The sequence below is a fragment of the Plectropomus leopardus genome, chromosome 4 (genome assembly GCF_026936395.1).
Source record: "Plectropomus leopardus strain MGB_pleo_1.0 chromosome 4, ASM2693639v1, whole genome shotgun sequence".
Taxonomy (NCBI): domain Eukaryota; kingdom Metazoa; phylum Chordata; class Actinopteri; order Perciformes; family Serranidae; genus Plectropomus; species Plectropomus leopardus.
Window position 1 is genome coordinate 2,230,866 of NC_142179.1, and position 26,714 is coordinate 2,257,579.

Here is a 26,714-nt window from a genome sequence, read left to right on the forward strand (position 1 = left end):
CTGTTGTTGGTGCTGATTGACTTGTGAGAGCTTGTTGTGTCCAGGCCGAAAAAACAAAAAAAACCTTCAAAACTCAGTCCACAAACTGATGGGGGACGTTTATACAGTCTGCTGTTTTTACCAGCACTTCGCTGATTCACTCTCAAAGTCCCATCATGTAATCCTACCCTCTACCCACCATGCACTGGGAGGTTTCTAAGGCGACCCCGACGGTCAACAAACATGGCTGAAGCTGCTGCAGGGAGCGCCCACCAACATGAGTGAGTAATGGTGCTGATTTTATTCTGAAAAACTCTTAAAGTCCCAAATCTCACTCACATGTGGTGTGAACATTTTTAAAAACTGTTTCTTAATTTTAGATTTTATTTAATTGTATATTTTAATGTATTTATTTGTGCTTGATTCTTGTAATTCTGACAGACAGATTGTCTTTACTTTTCAAATTCATTCATAAATTGCTTCCCTCATACAGAAACTTTATTTGCTGAAGACAAACTGCACGTAAATATTTGCAGTGCTGGAATGTAACTCAGTACATTTACTCAAGTACTGTACTTAAGAATGAATTTGAGGTACTTGTACTTCACTTGAGCATTTTGTTTTCATGCTACTTTATTCTTTCACTTCATGACATCATTTCAGAGGGAAATATTAGACTTTTTACTTCACTACATTTATCTGACAGCTTTGGTTATTTCACAAATTAAGATTTCAGCGTAGAAATCATATTTATAAAATACGATGTTTTATCGTAAATGATCTGAATTGTTTTTTTGGGTTTTTTTTTACTATTTTGATAATTTAATTTTGTTTTGTTGGGGGGGTTATATGTTTTCCTTTTAAAGGAGTGTTTTTTTAATAACTTTTTTTTAATAACTTTGACTTTTTTTTAAAGACCTTTGAATATTTTGAGTGTTTTAATTATTTATTCATTTCTTTATTTATTTGGATATGTTTTTCCCCCAGTTTTTTTAGCTTTTAAAAATTTAAGTAAAATTTCCTGCTTGTTCTTATTTTCTTTTAATTAAGTGACATTTTCAATTCCACAGGGTGGTATCAGTACTTTTACTTTAGTAAAGGATCTGAATACTTTTTTCACCACCGAACATTTGCAACTTAGTTTAATAAGTTAAAATTGAAATAAAATAAAATAAAATAAAATAAAATAAAATAAAATAAAATAAAATAAAATAAAATAAAATAAAATAAAATAAAATAAAATAAAATAAAATAAAATGATACAACACGTCTAAGGAGAATAAAAAAAAACTTGTTAGATGTCTAAAACTATGTGTTTTCTCGCGTTTATCCGGAGGCGTTCCCGCTCAAACATCCCAACGTTCTCGGCTCGACATCCCATGATCCCCAAACTGTATGTGATGCCGTGGAAACAGGACATGAAGAACCAGAGGCTGCTGATGAAGGTAGACACCGGAGAGGGTAACAATCTATAACACAATATCTGTATTATTAACCCTTTGTAACCTGGAGCATCAGCTCGTTTCTCTTCTTAAATCTTCCTGACTGGCTCCGACTTACATGACAAAGAAAAACTTGGAGCAGCTATGACTTTTAAAAGATATTTGTGTAATTTTATACCAAAATTGGCTCTGAAAATGCATCATATCATAATGTGCATCCTATGTAATTTTATTTTTTTCTACATAAAAACACACAGAAAAAATGCCTAAAAATATCACAGGATACATTGCATTTATTCATTTTTTTTTTTCAATAAATGCCATAAAATCAGGCATTTCAAGCCACAAAAAAAAGCAGATCCTGGAGGAAGTAAATACTCGTGCTGCTAAAATTTCAGTCACATTCAGGTGACTTAGCTTCCTTTTAAAGACAAAATGCAAGTCCCAGTAATTTAACCCTTAGGGACTGTTTGGCATATTTTTCCATGCTTTTCATTTTTCATTTTTCATTTTTCATTTTTCTTTTTTTTTTTGGATAGTTTTGTCACAATCAATGTTCAGTCAAGTCACTGTCACTTTTTTTCATGTAAAAACATGGTGGCATTATGACAAAAACCCTGCATATAAAGGGTTAAATGAATATTTGATATTTACGATTAGGACAGATGTTGGTAAAACAAACAAACAAACAAAAAACTCAGTGAAAGCAGAAAATAATATTAATGTCTAATATTTTTTAAAGCTTCATTTTGAAAAGTGCATTTTGTGCACACGAAGTGGGCCCTAAGGGGTTTAATAATCAAATTTTAGGATGGAGGGTTTTGAAGTTAGTTCTATGTTCGGGTCAGGGGTCAGAGGTCAGGGTTAGTAGTGTTTATGGTTTCGATGTCCTGTGTGTCAGAACGCCGCTCTGGCAGAGATCCCTGCGGCTCCTCTGCACGAGTCGTTGTGTTTTTGTGGTCGAGAGCGTCTCTGCCAGGGTCAGGACTCCTCTCACCGCGCCTCCTCCTCCTCCTCCTCCTCCTCCTCCTCTGCTCCTCTCGGTCAGACCGGACTGACAGCTCATCACTCCTCCCACCTCTCCAGGTGAAAATAAGTACATGAAGGTGCATTCAGCCACGTAAAAAAGAATATTTGAGATAATTTTCTTTCTTTTGTTTCTGTTTTCCTGCAGGTACAACAGCTCTGTGGTGACGACCAGGCGGCTCTACCAAACCTGAGCACAGAAACACTAATACACCTGCGAGCTTCACACTCTGATCAAAGCTGTGAATTTAATTATTATTAAAGTATGGGCTCGTCCCAGTTTAAACTAAAAAAAGAAGAACTAGGCAAGTACACAAAATATTCAAATGGGAAAATTCAAAACTAAAATCTGAAAAATACAAAATCTGCAAAAAAACCCAACCACACAAACCCCCCAAAAACTACATCTAAGATTATTTAACTTATGTTCTTTGTTTTTTTGGTCTAGTTTTAAGCTAATTTTTATTTATTTATTTTATTGATTACTGTTTTTACTATTAATTTCTATGACCATTTCTGTTGTAATGTAATGTTATGTTGTCTTAGACCCCAGGAAGATGAGCTTGTCGCCGAGGCGTCAGCTAAAGAGGATCCTCATTATAAAAAAATTAAACATTATACTTTCACACAATCGTTTTATACAACAGGCCAAAGGGTTAAAATCCACAGGTTTATCGTCCCTTGGATCAGAAGGACAGAGACCATCTGCTCCTGCAGGCGTTCGCCACATGGTGTCAGTGTCTGTGAATGAATTCACAGGAGCTTCAGCAGCAAACTGAAATCAGCTGGTCAGATTCAAGTTTAATAAAATCTAAATTCAGGATTAGTTTTGATAATCTGATGGACGACACAGAGCTGCAGCAGTGCAGCTGCTTTAATCTTATCAGAGAAACGTATTGTTGCAACAGAAAGTGTAGAATTTCAAACAAGAGTGTTGTAAAAATGTTTGGCAAAATAAAATAGAAATTTAAAAAAAATAATGAAATAAAAAATAAAAAAGACTGCATTTCATTATAGTGTTATATTATCATTATCATTAAAATAGATCACATTTTTAACTGGAAACAAATATGTGTTATGTTTTAAAGGTCCTGGATTCTGCTAATTTGCTAGTTTATACTTGTATTTGGGATTAATAAAAGAAAACGTTACCTGTTTTAATGTTTAAATAAATGTATATTCACTCTCTGATTTTCTTGTGAAAATGAATTAAATCCCAATCACAATGAAATAACATGATGCTGACGTGTTGCCTTGAACTCACAGATGTAATCTTAACTTTGGAGCTGAATGAAGACAAACTGGTTTCAGTGGTTAAACTGGTTCCTGTCATTGTGTCCTTGTATTTATTGTCCACTGTTTGGCTTCAGCATCAAGAACTCTGACAGATAAAGCAGCTGCTGTTCCTTATGCAAACGATGCTGCTGCTCACGCACACACACATACACACACACACACACACACACACATGCACACACACACACACACACACACACACACACACACACGCACACAAACGCGTGTCCTTTGCCTCCCTGCGTGCCGCTCCAGGCCTCCGTGTGTGTGAATGTCTCAGTGTGTCACCAGCACTGATGACAAATCCCTTTGTTTTATGCTACCACACACACACACACACACACACGCATGCACACACACACGCATGCACACACACACACACACACACACACACACACACACACACACACACACACACACACACACACACACACACACACATACACGCACACACACACTCACACACATGCGCACACACACACTCACACACATGCACACATACACACACACATGCACACACACACACACACACACGGTTTAGTATTTGGGTATATTTCTGCTGGCCCCAAGTTAAAAAAAAAAGATTACAAAAGAATATTCACTTATAAGTACATTTAGTATACTTCTATGAGCACATTATTAATATACTAAAAGAGTACTATTAATGTACTTAGTATACTAAATACATGTAATTGTGCTGCTAAAAACATACTAAAATACAATTAAGTGTACTTAAGTGTACTTCAATGTATTATTTTGAGACACCATTAATTAAATTCACTTAAATGTGCCTAAGTATTTTGTATTTTTACTACTAATTCTTTCAATTCCTTTTTGAAAATAAATTTTAATCCAATTTAAACTTGTTTTTTAAAATATTTATTTGAATTTAGGTACACTTGAAACTTGACTTTTAAAACCCAATTAAATTCACTTAAATGTACTTAAGTACATCTTTTATTACTAATTCAATACTTTTCAATACATTTGTACAATACAATTGAAATACATTTATCACACATTATAAGTCAGTCAGTCTGGGCATGCGCACTTGGTATATTTTGCTCTAACATTAAAAAAAAAACAAAAAAAAAACACACTGTGCGCTATCTAAACTTTATGAGATAAAAATTTCTGTCGCTCTCTCGTCTCTTCAAGTGTCCTCTCTGTCTCTTCCTCTCTTTTTTTTTCTCTTGACTTGGATGCGTCAGGACGCGTGCCAAAGTTTGGTGCGTAACGGACACCGATCCATCATTTCTTCTCCCTCCTCTCCGCCGTGTTCCCGACACGCTGGGATGTCTCGAGAGGAGGAGAGTGGTGACAATAAACCGTTTGAGTCACAATCTGAGGGGACGACGCGCTCGCCAACTCGTGGACGGATGGACAGATGGACAGATGGAGAGGGAGAGAGACACACGGGGTGTGAGAGAGAGAGAGAGGGAGAGAGAGGCAGTTGGTGTCTTTTACGCACATTACGCACAGATCGTTCTCGTGCGTCCTGGCGGATAAGGCTATCTCGGAGTAAGTTTTGTATCTAAATGTTTGATTTGGGCTCCAGTTTGACGATTTCTTCCTCTTCCTGTCTGTGCGCGCGCGCTCTGACTGCCCGGTACTAAATGCTGCGGCGCTGCAGCAGCTGCGGTTTTGGAGCAGGTGTTTGTTTCACGGTAACAGTTTGTCTCTCGGTGCGTTAGTGCCCCTTTTTTTGGACAGTTTATCAGCGTCTCTCTGGGCGGACATGTCGGGACAGAAACCGTCCTTGAGGAGCGGCGAGAGTCGCTTCCAGGTGGATGTGGTGACAGAAGGATCCTCTGCAGCCCCGGTACCGACCCCTGCACCGGCTCCGGTCTCTGCTCCCGCCCCGGTCTCAACGGACGGATCCAAGCCGCCGGATGAGGCCAAAGGCCGCTTCAGGGTGGTGGGGTTCCTGGATTCGGGCGCGCTGGGCAGCGCAATGGACATCGGGCTCCCGCCAGATGTCTTCCACGAGCCGGACACGGCGAGGAGCGACTCGGTCAGCCTGCACTCAACGGGCACGGGACACACGCACATCTCCGACTCCCACTCCAACACCTACTACATGAGGACCTTCGGACACAACACCATCGACGCGGTGCCCAACATCGACTTCTACCGGCAGACCGCCACCGGAGACAAGCTGTTCAGACCGTCTCTGTCCGAGCTGCACGATGAACTCGACAAAGTAACCGCAAAAAAACTTTTATTCCCTCAATAACATGAAGTAACTTCAAATTTCAGAACAAAGAAAGATGATCCAGAGAGAAAATGATGAGTATTAATGCGCAAGTTTGGTGGAAGAAACTTTTTAAACTTAAATTTAAACCTTTTAGATCTCAGCAAACTGGCTGCATTTCTTTCAGACACATAAGAACACAGTCAGCAACTTAAAAAATGACACAAGAATTAGCACAAAATCATAAAAAAGTACTTCAGAATGACCTGAAATTTAACAAAAAGAAAGATATAACACACAAACTAAAAAAATAAAACATGAAATGTCATGAAAAGGTGAAAGATGAAAGGGTATTTTCTGTAACATTATTTTAACCCCTTGAAACCTGAGCAAATTGGCTGCATTTCTTTCGAACACATAGAAAAAAGGCAATGAGCAATGAAAGAATAAATGACCCAAAAAACGATAAGAAATTAGTAAGAAATATGAAAAGAAAAGTATTTTTTTAAGGAAAAGAAAGTAAAAAAACTACATTTGTTTTTTTGTGTTTGTTTTTTGTAATTTATTGAACATTTCTTACCAAGTTGCTCATTGCCTTTTTCCAAGTTTTTGAAAGAAATCAAACCATAGAAGTGATGTCACACCAGGTGTCAAAGGGTTAAAGCAGCTAAAAAGCATTATTAGGAGTAAAAGACTGCATTCAAAATTGAAGTATTAATAAAAGTATTATGTGTGGAATGTACTTACTGTATTTACAGTAACATAACTGTTATGATAATAAGAATAACATGGCTGATATATAAAAAAGTTTAGATGAAAATGTAACTAAATAACTAAATAACACTTGCAGGAATATTTTAGTGAAGGGGATACGGTATTAAGCAAACTGTAAGTCCCTTTAAATTCTGCAGATTTTTAAAAAAAATTTTAAGGTTTTTTTTTAGTTGATCCACCGTCATCATTTCCTTCTTATCCACCTGAAAGACGTCATTTTATTTCAGAAACATTCCCTTCACTCCCATCAGAGCGACTCCGAGTGGGCTGAGTGACATCACTGGAGGCATGACCCCAACACACACACACACACACACACACACACACACACACACACACACACATGCACACACACATGCACACACACATGCACACAATGCTGCCTCTCATGACCCTGCAGGCATCCCTCGCCGCGCTCCCACTCCTCACACACATAGGTAGCTGTGACATAGACGCACATTGTACACTGATAGTTACAGTATTGTGACAGCAGGACGCTGGATGATGTTTGAGATCTCTGTGCAACGACTCCAAAGGTGAAATGACTAATTGTGTAGTTTGTGTTATAAGTACGCACTGGCGTATCGTAATGCAACTGGCCCCCGGGCACAGACATGCAAAAGGCCCCGCCACCTGAGGCACTTTGTGCTGGTTTTGCGTCTCTTTTTTGTTGTCTCGCACGCAGAGTCTCCACAGGAAAATTCTGGCATTGTACATTTCTGCAAACCTCGGGCTTTTGTTTGCTTAAATCCCAAACCTCTTTGGAACAAGCATCTATTATGGCATCTATTATTCTTTTTGCACAAAACTATTGCTCAGCAAAGATAAGAAACACTAACAAATTATTAATTTCAACCTTTTGAGATCTTGGAAAAAATTCTTTATTTATTCAAAAACATTTGAAGAAGGTCGTGAGCATCAAAAGAAAAAGAAAGAAGAAAATTTGACAAAAAAATTCAAGAAATGACCTGGAAAAAAAAGCTCACTGGACACTTTCACATATTCACCTGTGAATCTGAAGTGAAACAGAGACTCTGAGGTGATAACTCTGAAATTTAATTTGAGGAGAATAATAATCAGCATGTTGCTCTGTTTACTTAAAATAGATTAAAAAAAAAAATCTTAAATGAATGTTAAGTAAATTAATAATTGAGAATAGACACTTTTAAAATGTCAAAAAATAGCAAATGCTCATCACAAGTTAACAAAGCAAAATCAATATATTTCATTTATAATTCAACATTTTTATACTCAAACGTTTAATATTTCATAACCAAGAAATGTTTGTGATTTTAATTTGATTAATCACATAAAGCCACACATTTTGACACTTTTTTTTTTGATTTTCTGTTGATTCTTTTATTAACCTCTCTATCTGGGCTGTGATTGGCTGTCAGGAGCCGTTTGAGGACGGTCTGGCCAACGGGGAGGAGCCATCAGCGGCTGAGGAGGCGGCGGCGGCTTTGGCAGCAAAGGAGGCGAAAGGAGGAACTGTCAAGTTTGGTTGGGTCAAAGGAGTTTTGGTTAGTGATGTTTTCATGAAGAGACGTTAAAGGAGCATTTCTCTGTTTTTTTTCCTGTGATTTTTAACCCTTAAGGACTGTTTGGTGCATTTTATGCGCTTTTCATTCATGTTGTGATAATTGTGTGTGTGTTGATGCATGTGTCCTAAATGTAGTCCAGATTGTGTATTTGAGTGTAATCAGTGAATTTGCAGCTCAGCTCCTACAATAAGTCTAAAATACACTGTGGAAACTAAATAGTTACATTCAGACTGTTCAGGTCAAAAAATGCTCCATTGAAACCCATTCAAACTGACATTTTTGATCCCACAGCCATCAGAGCAGAAAAACAGGACTTGTATTATTTCTGGGTGTCATTCTGGGCTTTTGACTCTGAATTTGTCATTTTGACTATTTTCCACCTGATGAGGTCATTTTGACCATATTTGGCATATGGAGGAAATACATGCTATTTCCACTAGGTGACCTGTCACAGTCAATGTAGCTGCTGATCACTGACATATCCCAGACTGTCAGCAGCTACACTCACACACTGACATATCCCAGACTGTCAGCAGCTACAAAAAATAAATTAATTAATTAATAAAAATCTTATTAGCATGTACTTTATTCACAATTTCTTTTTTCATGTCGTCACCATGAGAAAAACCTGGCATTTAAAGGGTTGAAATTCTGAAAAATAATGAATATTTGATATTTATGATCAGGACTGATGTGCATTTCACTCACAGAGTGATATAAATGTGTGCAATATTAAAGCGGGCCCTGAGGGTTACTGTAATCTGTAAGTTTACTGTAAGTTTTCCCACTGCAGTTTTGCCCCCCCAAGAAATATAATCATTTGTGTGTGTTTGTGTGTGTGTGTGTGTGTGTGTGTGTGTGTGTGTGTGTTTTGCAGATCCGTTGCATGCTGAATATTTGGGGTGTGATGCTTTTTATCCGAATGTCCTGGATTGTCGGACAGGCTGGAATCGGTACGTATAAATAAATCAAATTTTATTTTATTTTAGGAAACGTGTGAGCTTTGTCTCCTCCAGACCAGCCAATCAGAATGAGGCTTTTCTCAGTATATGTGGGCCTTTAATGTGGCAGATACCATTAAAACATGAGACTCTATCTTTTCCCCATCACAAAATCCTACAAAAACACTCAAACAGAGTCTGCTGTGTCTCTTTACTTTAGTATCACTAAAAACTTATCAGTGAACCAACAGCAGGCGGGTTTTCATGACAGATCTGTGCAAAACTTAAGCAATATACACATAAAATGTTTCATGGTGATGAAGAATCATGTCAACCAGTGACACAAGGCCGGTTTCCATTAACATTCAAATTGCATGAACTGAAATTGCAAATTGAAAATATGTCTAACGGAAACACAGCAATTTCAAAAAAGCTCCTATTTAGACACTTTTTAGTCTTTTCTAGGTCACATGATGCTATGGGTATGTGCTCATCAGTTGGATCTCCCAGAAATCCCTCATATGTGGACGCTGCCTCGTATAAGGGCTCCATAACACGCCTACGGGCCTTGGATTGGAAATAGTGACGGCTAATGCAGTGGCTGCAATAAAAATAAAGCTGATAATGTTTTGAACGTTCATCGCCATGATTGTTCGAATGTTGTCGCCACAGGAGAAGTTGCAGAACATCGGTCACAACATCTCACTGTTGTGTTTTATCAGCATTTGAAAAATAACGCTTCAGTTTTGCACAAATCAGTAATGAAAACCCGTGTAATGACGGGCAAATGTGTCAACATGGTTAGCTACTGTGATTGTTCGGAGTGATTGATCGGATATCAGTTATTTCATTAAAATCTTCACTTTTTTTTTCTAAACGTGTTTACGTGTGACAGGACTGACCATTGCGATCATTCTGATGGCCACTCTGGTCACCACCATCACTGGTCTGTCTACCTCTGCCATAGCAACCAACGGCTTCGTACGAGGAGGTGAGACACCAACTTTACACGAGCTTTTAATGTTTAAAATGTATCCTATTAAAAAACACTAAATCGCTGTACAAAAACATTTGCATTCAGCAACAGACTTTAGAGGCTCAGACTTGTATTGTCTTCCTGCTGTCCAGGCGGAGCGTACTACCTGATCTCCAGGAGCCTGGGGCCGGAGTTCGGAGGCTCCATCGGGCTCATTTTCGCCTTCGCCAACGCCGTGGCCGTGGCCATGTATGTTGTGGGCTTCGCAGAGACAGTCGTTGAGATGCTTAATGTGAGAAATACTTTGGTATAAACATTTAAACATCTATCTATGTCTTTCTATCGAACATGGATTCTGATTTCGTCCCTGCTCTGGTTGTTGGCTGCAGGACGTTGATGCTCTGATGACCGATGAGCTGAACGACATTCGAATCGTCGGGACTCTTACCGTCATCCTGCTGCTGGGAATCTCTGTAGCTGGGATGGAGTGGGAAGCCAAAGTACGACTGGGAAACCAACTTCTGCATACTCATACTTGGTGCTGCTCTGGTCCAAATTTCCATATAAAACAATAAGACATCAGCCAAGCGGTAGGCCAAACTTGCCGACCTCGAGACCTCAAAATAAGGAGGATTCTCGACAACATGCGGAATAAATATAATCAGGATCAGGATCCGGTTTTATTGCCAAGTACATTTACAGATACAAGGAATCTGACTGTGTTTTGGTGCAAAACAGTTAATATAAATGAAGAATAAAAATATTGAATTTAAATAGAAAAAAACTGCACTGCAACAACATTATTAACCATTTGAAACCTAAACAAATTGGCTCGATTTCTTTCAAAAACATGGAAAGATGCAATGAGCAACTGAGCAACTAAGCAAGAAATGACCCAAAACGTGTTACCAGAAGGTTGCAAGAAAATTACTAGAAGCAAAAAAAAAAAAAAAAAGTCAGATGCATGCAGAGTTGGGGCCTTGGAGTGAGCTTTTCACATGTTGTACCACTTCCTGTTGCCACTATGTGGCGCTGGAGAACACAATTATTGTGCATCATCTTGTATCATTTGTAGATGAAACCATGTAAATGTCTTGTATATCAAATAATAATTATGTCACAAGGCTTACTTCCTGATGCCAGTAGGTGGCGCAGTGATGTTTAGTCAAGTTACAACAACTCCCTATTCGCCATGGCAACTGTGTTCAACAAAATCTTATAATGTTCACAAGGAGGCATCATCAAGGACTTTAAGCTTTTATTACCAACTTCGATGTCCAAGACAATCTTCTGTCATGACAAAAGATAAAACATTTCTGATTGTGATTCTTTAAGCTGACTGTGGCAGAATGTGATCAGTCTGTGAGAAACACATCAAAGTGTAAAACATGCCATTTCCTGTTGCCAGTAGGTGGCGCTATGACCATGACTCAATTTTGTGTGTAAATACCATTTATTAATATTGACACTTGCCGCTTAAAAATCATTGATATAGTCACTGTTGATATAGTGCTAAGCGTTATGTGTGTTTATGAGTATAGTTAAAAGCATTATGAGCACATTATAATTCACAACGATTACCATAATAATGCATTACAGAAGTGGTCTTCAAAAAAAGTTACCGAAAATAATCCGTGCAAATGAATAACAGTCAGATATTCTCTGCAGGTGTAAATTAGCTCACCAGATTTGAACACATCAGCAGGTTTTGCTTGTTAGAGAGTAATTCATCTGCAAAACTCAAAATATCAAAGCGTCTGTCCTCATTTCTGTCTTTGTCTCTGTCTCTGTCCACCAGGCTCAGATTGTCCTCCTGGTGATCCTGCTGGCAGCCATCGCGAATTACTTCATAGGAAGCTTCATGGTGTCAGAAAGCAAAGAGCCCAAAGGATTCTTCGGCTACCACTGTCAGTCCGCACTCTCGGTTTTATCCAAACTTTTGGTCGATTCAAAAATGTCCCCGAGTCAATATGTTTCTCCTCCTACAGCTGCCATCTTCTTAGAGAACCTGGGTCCAGACTTCAGAGAGGATGAGACGTTTTTCTCCGTGTTCGCCATTTTCTTCCCAGCAGCCACCGGGATCCTGGCTGGAGCCAACATCTCCGGAGACCTCACGGTGAATTTTCCCCTTTTGCATCTTCCATTAAGTGCATTTTATAATATTTGACACGCTTATCATGTAAGATTTATGCTTGACGGAGAAAAAAGATTAAAATTATAAGAAATAAATCAGTAAGAATACATTAAATAATATTAAAAGAGAAACTTAAAATTAAAATCATGCTAATAAAGTTTAGTTTTTGCTGACAGTCCAGTGGTTGTAGCTCTCATCTTGCTGCAATAATGCAAGAATCAGTGGTCAGTACACTTACCCAGTTAGAGAAAATTGTGCCACAGTTCTGGACTCACTTTGGTTTGTAACTGAAGAGATCAAGACACTTGCTTCTCTTGGAAGTTCATGTTGAAAATGAGTAAACATTTATTTAGGAATACCCCAGGGTTCAGTCCTAAGCTTCAACATTTTCCTTTTTTGCATGCATCCGGTTTATTATCCCCAAACATTGCATCCATCGATACGCAGATGACACACAGCTTTATATCTCTGCTTCATCCGATGACCTGAGCCCTGACGATTATCCTGTAAACTGCATTTCAAGATTCAGAAGATTCAGTGAAGTGATTAATGTTACTATAACCGGCAGACAGATCAGTGAAGCAGTGATTTCAGTGTGGTATCAAGTCTGAAAGCTGCTTGAGGATGAGCAGAAAATAAACTTGAATCTCATCATGTCTCCGTCTTCAGGATCCTCAGTCAGCGATCCCTAAAGGCACGCTGCTGGCCATCCTCATCACAGGAATCACCTACGTGGCTGTCGCCATCTCCGCAGGTAACATTTCACTGTGAGGTCAATCACTAACAGCATCGACCTGTAAATTCAGTCAATTCTGCATACATTTTTGCTGAGTTTTCCAAGACTTGTAGATATTTTTAACTCATCTACTAAAATTAAAATTCACATAGACCTGGTGTTGCCTACAGCTTTTTATCTGATGCGCACGTGTCACAAAAACGGAAACACAGCTGTGAAGATGCGTTTGTCAGTGACGGTGATTCTACAGTAAATAAATCAATAAAAACCAACAAAAAAAACCTCAAGAAAGTGCTAAAATAAATGCTCATCTTTGTTCTGTAACTTATTCTAATACATATATATACATTTAAGAGATTTTAAAAAAATATTTTAAAATCTTTTTGTATTTATACATTTTCTCTCAAGTGAATGCATTGCGCTTTCGTATTCCGACCAAACAGAATATAACCAATAAATAAATAAATAAATAAATAAAAAGAAAGAGGACAAAGAGAGAGACATGTTGGCTGAAACAAGTCTCCATTGAACTTTGCTGTAGTTGCAACATGTCTGAGTGTGTTGATTTCTCCTCCTGCAGGCTCCTGCATCGTCAGGGATGCCACCGGCGACCACAACGACACGGTGAGCGACACGGTAAACTGCACCGACGCCGCCTGCACGCTGGGCTACGACTTCTCCATCTGCAAGGAGGGAGGCTGTCAGTACGGCCTGATGAACGACTTCCAGGTAACAGACGCGCGCTCAGCGCAGGACGCTCGATAATGCAGAAAAATGATGACCAATCAGATTTAGGCGCGTACTGTTTGTTTCGCTCAAAACACTCGGAGAAGCTCAGGAATGCGTGTTACATAAAGGCCGACACACACTGGCCGAGCGTGACGTCGAAACACCCACAGCTGTTGTTTTCTGTGGAAGCCCACACGTTGACAGTGATGCCGTGTCAGGATACGACTCCGTCCTGTTCGCCGCCGGCGACACACAAAGAGCAGCAGTTTGGCCAAGGGCCGCAGCCTGACATTTCTTGAATTTTGAGATGTTTTTAGGATTTTAGGATGTTTCTAGAATTTAGGAATGATTCAAGGATTTTTGGACATTTCTAAGATTTTAAGACATTTCTCGGAATTGGAGACATTTTTAGAAATTTCTGAGATTTTAGGACATTTCTTGGACTTTAGGTTATTTCTAGGATTTTAAAACATTTCTAGGATTATTTGACATGTTTTACATTTTTAGGACGTTTCTCAGATTTTGAGACAGTTCTAGGATTTAGGACATTTTTAAGATTTTAGGGCATTTTTTTGATTTTGAGATACTTTTATGATTTTAGGAACTTTCCAGGATTTTAAGACATTTCAAGGATTTTTGGAAATTTCAAAGATTTTGGGATGTTTCTTGTAAATGTGAGACATTCCTAGGATTTTAGCATGTTTATTACATTTTGAGGATCTTTGGACATTTCAAGGATTTTGGGACATTAGGGTCTCAGCTAGGACGTCTGTTGAGGGGTGAGGGGGATCCTCCACTGGCATTGTATTTTTATTTTTTTTTTATCAACAAGCTCGATTTTGATGCTGTTTAATGCACTCTGGAACCTCATGTATACTAAGAGTGCAAAAACGATTCCCAGTGTGAACCACTTTATTTTACAGTGAAATATAAATTGTTTGGGGGCCCACCCGGCACCCTGTTGGGGACCAGATTATTTACTAATAATAAAAGTTTGTCACATTAAAAAAACACCTGCAGATTGATCTGTGGTTGTTAAACACGAGTGTGAATCGTGTCAGACTGCTGCTCTGATGCTGTTATGTAGACGTCTCCACTGTGTGTGTGTGTGTGTGTGTGTGTGTGTGTGTGTGCGTGACATGGAGCTGTTCTCAAACAAAGTGCAGCAGTGATAATAGTGACTGTTGTTTTGAGTCACAAGGTTTCTGGCTGGTTAGAGGCAAAGCTGAATGAGAGCATTGACAGCATCCACCTACACACACACACACACACACACACACACACACACACACACACACAAAGCTTGCACGCTCACACACACACACAGCTCACTGACACTGATATCGCTGACACTGTGCACAATCTCGTCTGTGACAACAGACAAACATTTACTTTATTTTTTTTAAGTTCTGCTGTTTAAAATTTGCTTCACTGAAATCTGAAAGAGCAGAAGTGAGTGAATCTAACGTCTGTGTGTGTTTTTGTTGTCGTCTCATGCTGACAGACATCACATGACGTTGGTAGGTGTTGATGTTAATATGGCTATGGCTAATATTTGGCTTGTTTAAGTACAAACAAGAATGAACGCTTCTTTTTGTTAAATGTCAGTGTCTTATCGTCTTCACTGACAGCGTGGAGACACAATTCTGTGCAACTTTATGTGATTTGTTTTCTACCTCTGACTGGTTTTTAATGGGTTAGTGTCAACCTAAAGCTGTGTGTGTGTGTGTGTGTGTGTGTGTGTGTGTGTGTGTGTGTGTGTGTGTGTGTGTGCGTGTGTGTGTGTGTGTGTGTGTGTTGTCCAGGCGATGAGTCTGGTATCGGGCTTCGGTCCTCTGATCAGCGCAGGGATTTTTTCAGCCACGCTGTCGTCGGCTCTGGCCTCGCTGGTCAGCGCGCCCAAAGTCTTCCAGGTCAGAATTGTTCTCTTATTAATTATGTTATTAAATCATCTTTTGTATCACATTAATATTATAGCACATTTATTAGATAACCATAACAGCATCACTTGGCACAAACTCACTTAAAATCTCTGACAGTAATTTAACACATCAGATATCGTGGTTTGGGCGGCGCTGTTCATATCTAAATATGACGCGCTGGGTATCCCTCTGCATTTTTTGCTGATGCTCCATTTGGTTTTCAGAAGAAATGTAAAATTTTGCCCACAACTTTTTAAATATAAACTTACAGCATCGGCAAAATACCTGGTTTTTACGTTTATATCCTTACTCAACAAAATAATATGTGATTAAGTTTCAGCAACAAAAGCACGTGATCACATTTAGGCAACAAAGACACGTGGCTAAGATTAGGCAACAAAAGCATGAAGTTAAATTTATGCAACAAAAGCACTGAAGTCAGTGACTAAGCGTCGGTAATGGATGACTTTGGAATTAGCACAAGCTGTAAATACTTCATAGTGAATGAGTATTTGTATGAAAAGTTGAATAATAAAAGCCAGTGACAAACAATGAAAAATAAAAGATAATATAACGGAAAAAAGATAATAAATTCATTTGAAAAAAATGATAGTTGTCAGTAAAAACTTGAATTTAAGGTCGACTTGCTTACATTTTTCATAGCTTTCAGTAGCACCTCATGGTCTTCATCAGTTTGCTCATTTGTCATCACTGATGAAGACTTCAACGTGTGGTTGAAAGCTCCAGAAAAAGGCAATTAAAGTAAATACCAAGATCAAGGATGAAATCTGATATTCTCATTGAAATTCATCAAAGTTCCCCACAGACCTGCTTTTTTAAATCTCCACCTCTGAAGTGAATCAACAAACCGTCACACGTGTTTTAAACGCTGTGATTTCAGGCTCTGTGTAAGGACAACATCTATCCCGGCCTGAGCGTGTTTGCAAAGGGTTATGGGAAGAACAACGAGCCTCTCCGCGGTTACGTCCTGACTTTCGGCATCGGCCTCGCCTTCATCCTCATCGGTGGGCCCCGAACGCAAACTTTCATTTTTTCCTCTTTGAATGACACAACTCGAGCTAAAGCTTCTTAACGATTGAACCTTCTCGTTTTTGTCGTCTGTCAGCGGAGCTGAACATCATCGCTCCCATCATCTCCAACTTCTTCCTGGCCTCCTACGCTCTCATCAACTTCTCCGTCTTCCACGCCTCTCTGGCCAACTCTCCGGGTAAACTCTGCGAACTGAAGTCACGGTTTAATTCAGTCTAGTCTTTATATTTGATGAGATTTATTCAGAAGTGCCCTGAATTGGGATTTAATAAAAACAGAGTTGACTGAAATACAGTCAAGATGAAAATGTCAAATATGCATCATAATACGTTTCTTTCAGGGTTCCTGAGGATCATTAAAAAGTCCTGAATTAATTAATCTAAAAATACAACCTTAATTTTTTTTATGTGTTAAAAAAAATCTTTAAAAAGTCTTAAAATGCTTCGACATGGGAGGTAGAATTTTATGATTTATTTTTTTTTAATGACAGAAATGACAATCTCAAAATGTGGACAGCAGCGGGGGTATGCATGCAAAGTTTGGTGTATTTTATGCAAAACAAACAAAAAGCCAAAAAAAAAGTATTTAAAGAACATTTTGGTAAATTCCCGTAACCTAAGTAATCCATGCCGGTTCATGTTTTTTGTTTTATAACAAAAAAATAACTCTTCAATGTCACTCAAAGTGGCATTCAAAAAGTCTTACAAAGTCTTAAATCTAACGTGCATTAAGCTGTGGGGACCCTGTTCTTTGTGGTCCTGGACATTTGTGAGATTTAGGTTTCTGTCAGACATTTGTCATGACAAATATTTTTAAATAAAATTTACTCGTCTTTAAGTTAGACAACAAAGACAGTATTGCCAAAAAACAGTTAACCTTAAATTTTGTCTAGTTTACAAAATGTCGTTTGTATTTGAGATCATTTGGTAAAACGTGTGTCCTGGTATCTAATCTTTGATTATTTGCTCATATCTGCGCCGCTCTTTACGTTTCGTCCTCGTCCGTCCCCTCAGGGTGGCGTCCCAGCTTCAAGTACTACAACATGTGGGTGTCTCTTGCCGGGGCGATCCTGTGCTGCGTGGTGATGTTCGTCATCAACTGGTGGGCCGCTCTGGTCACTCTGCTCATCGTCCTCGCTCTCTACATCTACGTCAGCTACAAGAAACCTGGTGAGGACATGCTGAGCTCAAGTTTGATCATCTTTGGGCGATTTTTTTGTTAAATTGCTCGTCGCTCCATGTTTTTGAAAGAAATTAAGCTAATTTGTTCTGTTTCCAAAGAGTTGAATGCCAGCCTCACCTGGGCAATGATCTCATACATGTCCTGAACTCAGAAAATAAGAAAAAAAAATAAAAATGGCAGCTTTAGCTATCTGTACTGTGAATACACCACCACACAGTGAGAGGGGATCATAAGTGACGGTTGAGAGGGATTGCTTCTGTATGAGTTTAATCAGTGTTTTTAAGAGAAAAATCCTGCCAGTACAGACAGAAGTCTGAGCTCTGGTGGTGCATGCTGTGCACTACATACAATGAGTTTAATAGAAAGAGGAAGTTTAAAAAGTGAAATTACATTTGTCTGTGATCCTGCTACATCTTTGGAGTTGAAGGATGAGTTGATTAAAATCAGAAGCTACTATGAAAATCCATCCGGTGTTTGGGCATGTTGCTGCTGATGGCGTCATACAATTCAGGCAGTGCTTTTTTTAAATTTGCATCAAAGTCTTGTGTCCTTATGGCTCCCAACAAGGTCTTCCCATCCAGTGCAACAGCTTGATCCGGGATGTTAGGGGTTAACCATGTCTCTGTGAAGATGTGTGCAGAGAAATCTCTGATTTGTTGCTGAATGAGCCTCAATCAGATCTCATCCACTTTACTCTCCTGCGAGCGGACATCAGCCGGAAGAGTCTTGGTAGAGGAGCAGCTCTCGGTCCAAGTCGGGTCAACCTCACCCTGATGCGGGCTCTCCTCCTTCTCTTCGTCCGGTGCTTTCGGTTTTGTTTCTCCCCTCTGGGTGGTGATCCTCTCACAGTCTGCTGCATTCAGTCCAAACTCCACACAACTTTTCGTGATGTTGATAAGTGCTTCTCCATCTTAGAGAAGTCGTGCTTCAGCAGAGCGGGACATGGTGTCGAAAACGCCAGATTGTGAAAAACATACCTTGAGTATTTCTATATACTGTGGTATAGCGTGATGCTGCCGAGGCCTGCCCATCACCCAGCTGCTCGACTGTCTGTGCTGTTTCTTGCAGATGTGAACTGGGGCTCGTCCACTCAGGCTCTGATCTACAACCAGGCTCTGACTCACTGTATGAACCTCACTGGAGTCGAGGACCACGTGAAAAACTTCAGGTCAGCTTCGGGTTATTTCATTCACATTTCAAACATGAAACAAGGCAGGTTTCAAATATAGATTTGGGCAAAACTAAAAATAATTTCATCAGAATTTTCTAATTTGACAAGAATCTGGTGATTTCCATCCGACACAAAACTACAAGTTGAGTTTGATGTTGTGAGCGTGTGAAATCTCTTTTTTCAGGCCGCAGTGTTTGGTGATGGCCGGTTATCCAACCTCTCGTCCCGCTCTGCTTCAGCTGGTTCACTCTTTCACCAAGAACGTCGGCCTCATGGTCTGCGCTCACGTCAGGATCGTACGTACAGATTAACATCAGTCTGTCATGCTTTGCATTGCTGAAATGTTTTCTGCGTGATAGTGATCTCGTCTTTTGTCTCTTCCTGTCCTCACCTGTGTCTCTGTGCTGCTCTCAGGTGACCCGGCGGCCGAACATGAAGGAGCTGTCTCAGGAGCACGCCCGCTGTCAGCGCTGGCTCAACAAGAAACGGATCAAGGCCTTTTACACGCACGTTTTCTCCGATAACCTGCGGCACGGAGCGCAGTTCCTCATGCAGGTATCAAAGTCCAAACCTTTTACTGAAAATAGATATGATCAGGTCTTTTATTATTCACTTTAATATTATTTTTTTTACAACCATTTGGAACCTGGATCGACATCAGTTTTCTTGTGCTGCGTTCAGATGCCTTTCACATGCTTTTTAACCCTTTACAAGATAAAGAAATTGATTTGATTTCTTTTGGAAAACATGCCATCCCACAAATTGCAAGAAATGAGTAAAATGAGTAAAAAAGACTTTTTTAAAGATTTTAAGATTTTTTAAAAACTTTTGCATATTTTCTGGTAATTTTTTGTACCTGTTTTTAAAAACTTTTTTTGCTAACTTTTGGGCAATGTCTTGTTTAGTTGCTTGTTGCCGTCTAAGCGAAATTACTCAGGTTTAAAAGGGTTAAACAGCTGCTCTGAGAATTCAAACTGTGCAGACACATTTCATATTCTCCTGTGCATGTTGTTGTTATGACATTTTATTTATATTCTCTGTTATAATTTTGATTTTGTTGCCTTGCTAACATGTTAAATTGTTGTGGGGTAACAGAAAAATCCGAGTTGGCTTCTTTTTATACCAAACCGCCCTCGTTAAAGTTAGAAATATGCCATATTTCTGATTAATTTGTCATTTCTGTGTTCTCTGATGTCCAGGCGGTCGGTTTGGGTCGCCTAAGGCCCAACACTTTGGTCATGGGCTTCAAGAACAACTGGAGTGACGGAGACATGAGAGACGTGGAGATGTACATCAACACCATACAGTGAGGACGGACGTCTTTGAAAAAAAGACAGATGAAGTTTGGCTCTGACACCATCCTTAAAATTACTGAAAACCTCGTTCAGAATAAACAGACTTGATTTAGTTACTAAATTTTGCGCTGCAGTTTTACATGTTTCAGTCTAAAAACACAATATCTCAAGAACACCGTGAGATAATTGTGTCAAATTTTGCATAAACGCTCATTTTAACTCGATAATGACCTGATTAGATTTTGGTGGTCAAGGATCAAGGTCACTGTGATCTTGCATCAGTCTCATTCTTGTGAAGACAAAATTTCAAGAACGGCTTGAGGGAATTTCTTCAAATTCGGCACAAACGTCCACCTGGAGTCAAGGATGAACTTTTTGGTGGTCAAACGTCAAACTCACAGTGACTACAGATTTCACAATTATGACAAAATTTCACACAAATGTCTAATAGACTAAAATCATGAAGACAGTTGAATTAAGAAGAATTTGGACAAACTGACATTATAAACATAAATCATATTTCCTGTGCAGAGCAAGTTTTAGCTGAAATTTCTGTCCTTTGCTGCAGCGACGCGTTTGACCTGCAGTTTGGAGTTGTGATCCTTCGTCTGCAGGACGGACTGGACATCTCTCACATCCCAGGACAAGGTACGTCTTCTGCACATCTGTCTGTCCAACTATATTGCATCATCTTTTGTGTTTTTGTGATAACTTTGGCGCTTTACAAATTTTGATTCTGTTGTGTGTATTGAGGGTGGGTGGAAAAAAATGGATGCAGAATAGTATTGCAATATTTTTTTGGGTGTGTGTATGTGTCCCCGTTTGTCTCCTTAGACGAGCTGCTGTTGTCCCACGAGAAGCCGCCAGTCAGCAGTAAGGAGGTGGTGGTTTCTGTTTCTGACTCTGACTCCTGTCCCTCAAAAACCACCAGCAACCAGAGCAGCCCGCTCATCATCAGAGGTGAAGCAGATTTACGATGGCTCGTTTCTTCCTGCTCCATCTTTATCTTGAATAAATCGTGTAAACCAGGGAGTTGTTGGATTTTGGAGTTTTGTGGATTTCTCAGTGTCAAAGTGTTTGTTTAACCCCTTCTTGTGTTTTATTTCCTGTCATGTGACGTGTCCGGCTGCAGAGACCAAGTCTCCTCTGAGTCTGACGGACCAGCGTCTGCTGGAGAGCAGCCAGCAGTTCAAGAAGAAACAGGGCAAAGGAACCATCGACGTGTGGTGGCTGTTTGATGACGGAGGTCAGTTTTTGGCTCGCTGCACACAAACGCCGTCAGCGAGCAATTTATGGCTCTAAAAACGTTCTGAGAATCATACAGTGCAACCAATGTTTTAGTAAGTTCCCAAAATGGTCCTATTAAAGTTAGAGTAACATACTCTAAAAACTTTTTTAAAAATTGTCTTTTAAAAAAAAATATCACATAGTGTTACATTTTCATAAAAAATGTCTGTCACCTCTCAACATCACCAAAACGTCCTCTGAATGTTGCAGTGAGAACGTTACATCTTATTATGCATTTAGCCTCACAGGAACATTATTTGAAATGATAAACATCCTTAAAACGTTCTCTGAAGGTTACATTAAAATGTTTTATTTTGCAGACCAGTTTAATTTGTAATATCTCGATATGTGATTAACCCTCGGGGTCTGCTTTCATGTCACACGCACTCGGATCGCTCAGGTCCTAAAGGTTGAAGGTGTGAGAGACGGCTGCTGTGTTAAATCACACTGACTTGAAAAGAAGCGATCCACTCCAAAATTTAGTGAGCTCTCTCTCTGCACATGATGCACCCTTCAAACAAGTTTCGTGAAAATTTGGTCAGGAGGTTATTTTGGATAATCCTGCTGACAAACAAACCAAACCAAAAATAAAACCTCCTTGACGGAGGATGTAACTTCTTTGTTCATTTTCAAGGATTTCTAAAAAGTTCGCCACACAGGATGCGTCTCCTCTGAAGTCAAATCTTAATTTGCTTCGACCGTGAGGGAGAGTGGCTGCAGGGAGAGGACCCAAATGCAGATACTGGATGCAGCAGGACGTTATCTGTGTATTTCTGAAGCGTGTGCAGACAGACATGTTCAGCTACAGGTGGTTTGAAAGCAAAAACACGAAGCACGTGGCAGCTTCTCGAAGGCTGACACGGTAACTGAGGAGGTGGAGCCGTTCATGTAGTGAGAGAGTGATGAGGGAACGAGCTGCAGGTGGGCGAGGACGGCCAGGCAGAGCTGCAGACGAGCAGAGCAGAGACAGGTGTGTGTGTGAGTGAGTGTGTGTGTGTGTGTGTGTGTGCGTGTGTGTGTGTGTGTGTGTGTGTGTGTGTGTGTGTGTACCCGAGTAAGGGAGCTCTTCCTATGACGCAGGTGTGTTCATGAGCTTTAAGATGTAATATGGAAACAACACGGACACAGTGGAGATGTGTCGCATAGATGTTTAGATATATTGGATTTTTTTCCTTTATTTTATTATCACACACACTCATATTGCTCTGCACACAAAATGCATTTTTCAAAATCAGGCTGTAATAAATATTGTACATTAATATTATTATCTACTTTTATTGATTTTTTTTTAACCAGCATCAGCCCTGATAATAAATATCAAAAATTCATTCATTTTCAGAGTTTTAGCCCTTTAAATGCCAGGTTTGTATTCATAAGGCCACTTTGTTTTTAAATGACAAAAAAAAAAAAGAATTATTTTAAATATACTACATGCAAAGTAGATTTTTTTTTTGCTGCTGACAGTCTGGGATATGTCGATGATCAGCAGCTACATTGACTGTGACAGGCCACCTAGTGGAAATAGCATGTATTTCCTCCATATGCCAAATATGGTCAAAATGACCTCATCAGGTGGAATTTTTTTTTTAAAAAAAAGAGAAAAAGACGAATTTCAAGTCAAAAGTCCAAAATGACACCCAGAAATAATGTGTGTGTGTGTTTGCAGGTCTGACTCTGCTGATTCCCTTCCTGCTGACCAACAGGAGCAAGTGGGGCGACTGCAGGATTCGCGTTTTCATTGGCGGGAAGATCAACCGCATCGATCACGACCGTCGGGCGTGAGTCCTCTCAGCTCTCCTGACTTAAACTTTATGTTGATTATTATTGTGCATGTGTGTGCTTATGTGTGTGTGTGTGTGTGTGTGTGTGTGTGTCCCGTCAGCATGGCTACGCTGCTCAGCCGGTTCAGGATCGACTTCTCTGACATCAACGTAATCGGAGACATCAACACCAAACCGAAGAAACACAAGTACGACCTCTAAAGCACAAACTTTTCAAATTATGGGGATATTTAAATAACTACATTTCACAGAGATTATATATATATATATATATATATATATATATATATATATACTGTGTATATACTGTGTATACCCTCATACAGTCAAAATAAAATTTAATAAAATAAATAAAATTTATTTGATTAAAATAATAATATAAAAATTAAAATAAGAAAAAAAAATTAAAAATCAATCAAAAATAAAATGATTGTAAGATAAAATAATAATAATATTTTTTATAAATTTTTACATGGTAAAGTTTGCCTGGCTCATGTTTGTTAACCCTTTGAAACCTGAGCATATCAGCTGGATTTCTTTCACAAACATGGGAATAAGGCAATAAGCAGCTTAACAATAAATAGCCCAAAAATTTGCAATAATTTTTTACATGAAAATTACCCAAAAATAAGCAAAAAAAAAAGAAAAAAAGGGGACCTGGCTACCTAATGTATTATATAATATACATATATATATAGATATATTTTGCACTGTACAGAGCTGTATTATCACGCTAACACTGACGTCTCTGTGTGGTTTGGCAGTAAGCTGAGTTTTAAGGAGCTGATCGAGCCGTACAGGCTGAAGGAGGACGACATGGAGCAGGAGGCTGCGGAGAGGCTGAAGGCCCAGGAGCCCTGGAGGATCACCGACAACGAGCTGGAGCTCTACAAGGCCAAGGTCAGCCGACACATCGCCGCTGACCAATCGCATCGTGCAGCTGAAGTTTAACTGTTTAGCACGTTAACGTCAACATGCTGCGTTTAACTTTCAGAGCAACCGTCAGATCCGACTGAACGAGCTGCTGAGGGAGCACTCCAGCACGGCAAAACTCATCGTCATGTGAGGACTTGACTTTCTTTTTATTGTTTATCAGTTCAAACCTCAACATTATCGCTAAAACTTCAGTTATTAACATTATTCAAAGGAAAAAGTCTGTGAATCTGAAAACATGAAATGGTTTAATTTACACGAAAAATAACTTTAGAATCAATTTTGTGTCACAGACTGATTAAAGCTGGGGTAGGCAGTTTTATTTTGGCGTCATTCACTGCATCATTTGACACTTTAAAGTGATCAGTCACGTGCTGCCTATTTTAAAAGAGATAATGAAGTGTAAAAAGAAACACTGGCGCTTAAATTAAGGCCAGAGAGAAAATTACAAATTGTGTGAATGCACAAATTAATTTAGCTTTATTTTTATCACTCTCACTGTTTCCTGTTTGTTTTTTTGGGGGGGGGTATGTTTGTAATTATAATAATTTTATATTTACAATCGTGTGACAGAAAAAATATAATAAAATATATGAAGTAAATACACTCTTTTATTTCCCGCACATTTTAAGGCTATTTTTGATTTTAATTTTTTTGACTATTTTTTGGTCATTTTCTTGTACCTTTTTACTTTATTTTATTTTATTTTATTTTATAACAGATTTTTGCTATTTTTTTGGCCATGTCTTGTTTTTTTGCTCATTGCATCATCCTATGTATTTTTTAACTTTTTTTTCTTTTTTTTTGTACCTTTTTACTTTATTTTATTTTATTTTATAACATAAATTTGCTGTTTTTTTAGCCACGTCTTGTCAGCTTTCTATAAAAACAAGTTGTGTGTTTTCTGTGATAATTTTCAGGAGCATGCCTCTGGCCAGGAAGGGCACGGTGTCGAGCGCCCTCTACATGTGCTGGCTGGAAACTCTGTCCAAAGACCTCCCACCTCTGCTGCTGGTCCGAGGAAACCAACAGAGCGTCCTGACCTTCTACTCCTAACACACACACACACACACACACACACACACACACACACAGTGTTCAAACACACACATCCATGGTGTGTGTTTCAGTATTACATCGCCTGCAGCTGCACAGGAACAGAAATATCATCATGCTTCAAGTTTTGTGTCACAGATCTGAAAGAAAAAGTCTAATTTTGTTTCCATTCAGTAAATTTCTGTCAAATTAACAAATTAATCACAACATTTATTCACCTGTTGTTTTTATTTTTATTTTGTTTTACCTTCTGCAGTAAGCGGCTGTACATTTTTTGGGCCCTGTGTGTTTTTACGTGCACGAGAGTAACAACAGTAACTTATTTTAATGTTTATTTATGTCGATAAAATCACGATTTCAGAATGTTTGCTGGTTTCAGGTGACCTGTGATTATGAAGTGGTATTTCCTTTTTTCAGTGGTAAGACAAACTGTGTCTCTGGTAACATTATTTTGTACATTATTTTATTAAAATATTAACTAAACCACATGTTTCTGTCCGTCTGTTTCTTCTCAGCTTTTGTGGAGTTATTACAGAATTTTCATAGTTTTATCTGCACTTTATTATTTGTATTATTATTATTATTATTACTGTAATTTCTCCAGACTTTTAAATGATGTTTCCAGATTAGTCTGCACAGAATAAACTGGACTGAGAGAGCAAAGTGTCTGCGAGCTGCGTTCAAAAACAGCAGGCAGCAGAAATAAAGTGCTGCAAAATAGTGCAAAGTGCAAAGTGTGCTGCATTCAGAGGCGCCTCGGAGACTCAAACTTAAAGACTTTTAACATAAGACAATATTTTTACTGATAAATGTCACTTTAAAACTACCTCAGTTAAATTCATACTGTAAGACTTTTTTTTCTAAATTTGTTGTTTTGCTAGTTTTTCTGAAATTTTGTGGATAAACATACAAATGAGGCATTATTTAATTAAATGTTGCTGGTTTCTACATGTTTTCACAACAAAAATCTAAACAGTGGATGAGAGGAACTGAGAATTTGTATTTGATTGTTTCCTGCTTTTTTAAATTTTATTTTTTCTTATTATCAGAAGCAGGCATAGTAGTAGCAGTCTTATTACTATTATTATCATTATTATTATAGTATTATAGTATTATAGTAGTAGTATAAGTAGTAGAAGTAATAACATAATAACAAAGTAGAAAAGAGTAAATCAAGAAAGATACAGCCATAGATAACGTCTTCAATGACTTTTGCGAACAACAGCAAAGTTGCATATTGTCGCTGTGCCACTCTGTAATCCGGGT

The 26,714-nt window shown here is 38.8% G+C and overlaps 2 protein-coding genes across 2 annotated transcripts; both read left to right on the plus strand.

The window, feature by feature from the left end:
• Window positions 1-126: 126 nt before the first annotated feature.
• Window positions 127-3,739, plus strand: LOC121966097 (sperm-associated microtubule inner protein 10-like). The gene is made up of 4 exons (XM_088076273.1): window positions 127-260; window positions 1,316-1,424; window positions 2,323-2,507; window positions 2,596-3,739. The coding sequence occupies exons 1-4, from the start codon at window positions 223-225 to the stop codon at window positions 2,639-2,641; spliced, it is 378 nt and encodes a 125-aa protein (XP_087932399.1). The 5' UTR covers window positions 127-222; the 3' UTR covers window positions 2,642-3,739.
• A 1,433-nt stretch (window positions 3,740-5,172) lies between these two features.
• On the plus strand, window positions 5,173-25,934 carry slc12a2l (solute carrier family 12 member 2-like). The gene is made up of 26 exons (XM_088076274.1): window positions 5,173-5,946; window positions 8,109-8,234; window positions 9,133-9,208; window positions 10,092-10,187; window positions 10,325-10,464; window positions 10,562-10,672; window positions 11,971-12,079; window positions 12,161-12,288; window positions 12,976-13,060; window positions 13,623-13,771; window positions 15,577-15,684; window positions 16,595-16,718; window positions 16,820-16,921; window positions 17,757-17,912; window positions 18,994-19,093; window positions 19,281-19,392; window positions 19,511-19,651; window positions 20,296-20,402; window positions 20,960-21,039; window positions 21,226-21,351; window positions 21,524-21,637; window positions 23,345-23,456; window positions 23,561-23,647; window positions 24,224-24,359; window positions 24,454-24,521; window positions 25,313-25,934. Exons 1-26 carry the CDS (start codon window positions 5,482-5,484, stop codon window positions 25,446-25,448), a joined length of 3,294 nt encoding a protein of 1,097 aa, XP_087932400.1. The 5' UTR covers window positions 5,173-5,481; the 3' UTR covers window positions 25,449-25,934.
• The last annotated feature ends 780 nt before the right edge of the window (window positions 25,935-26,714 follow it).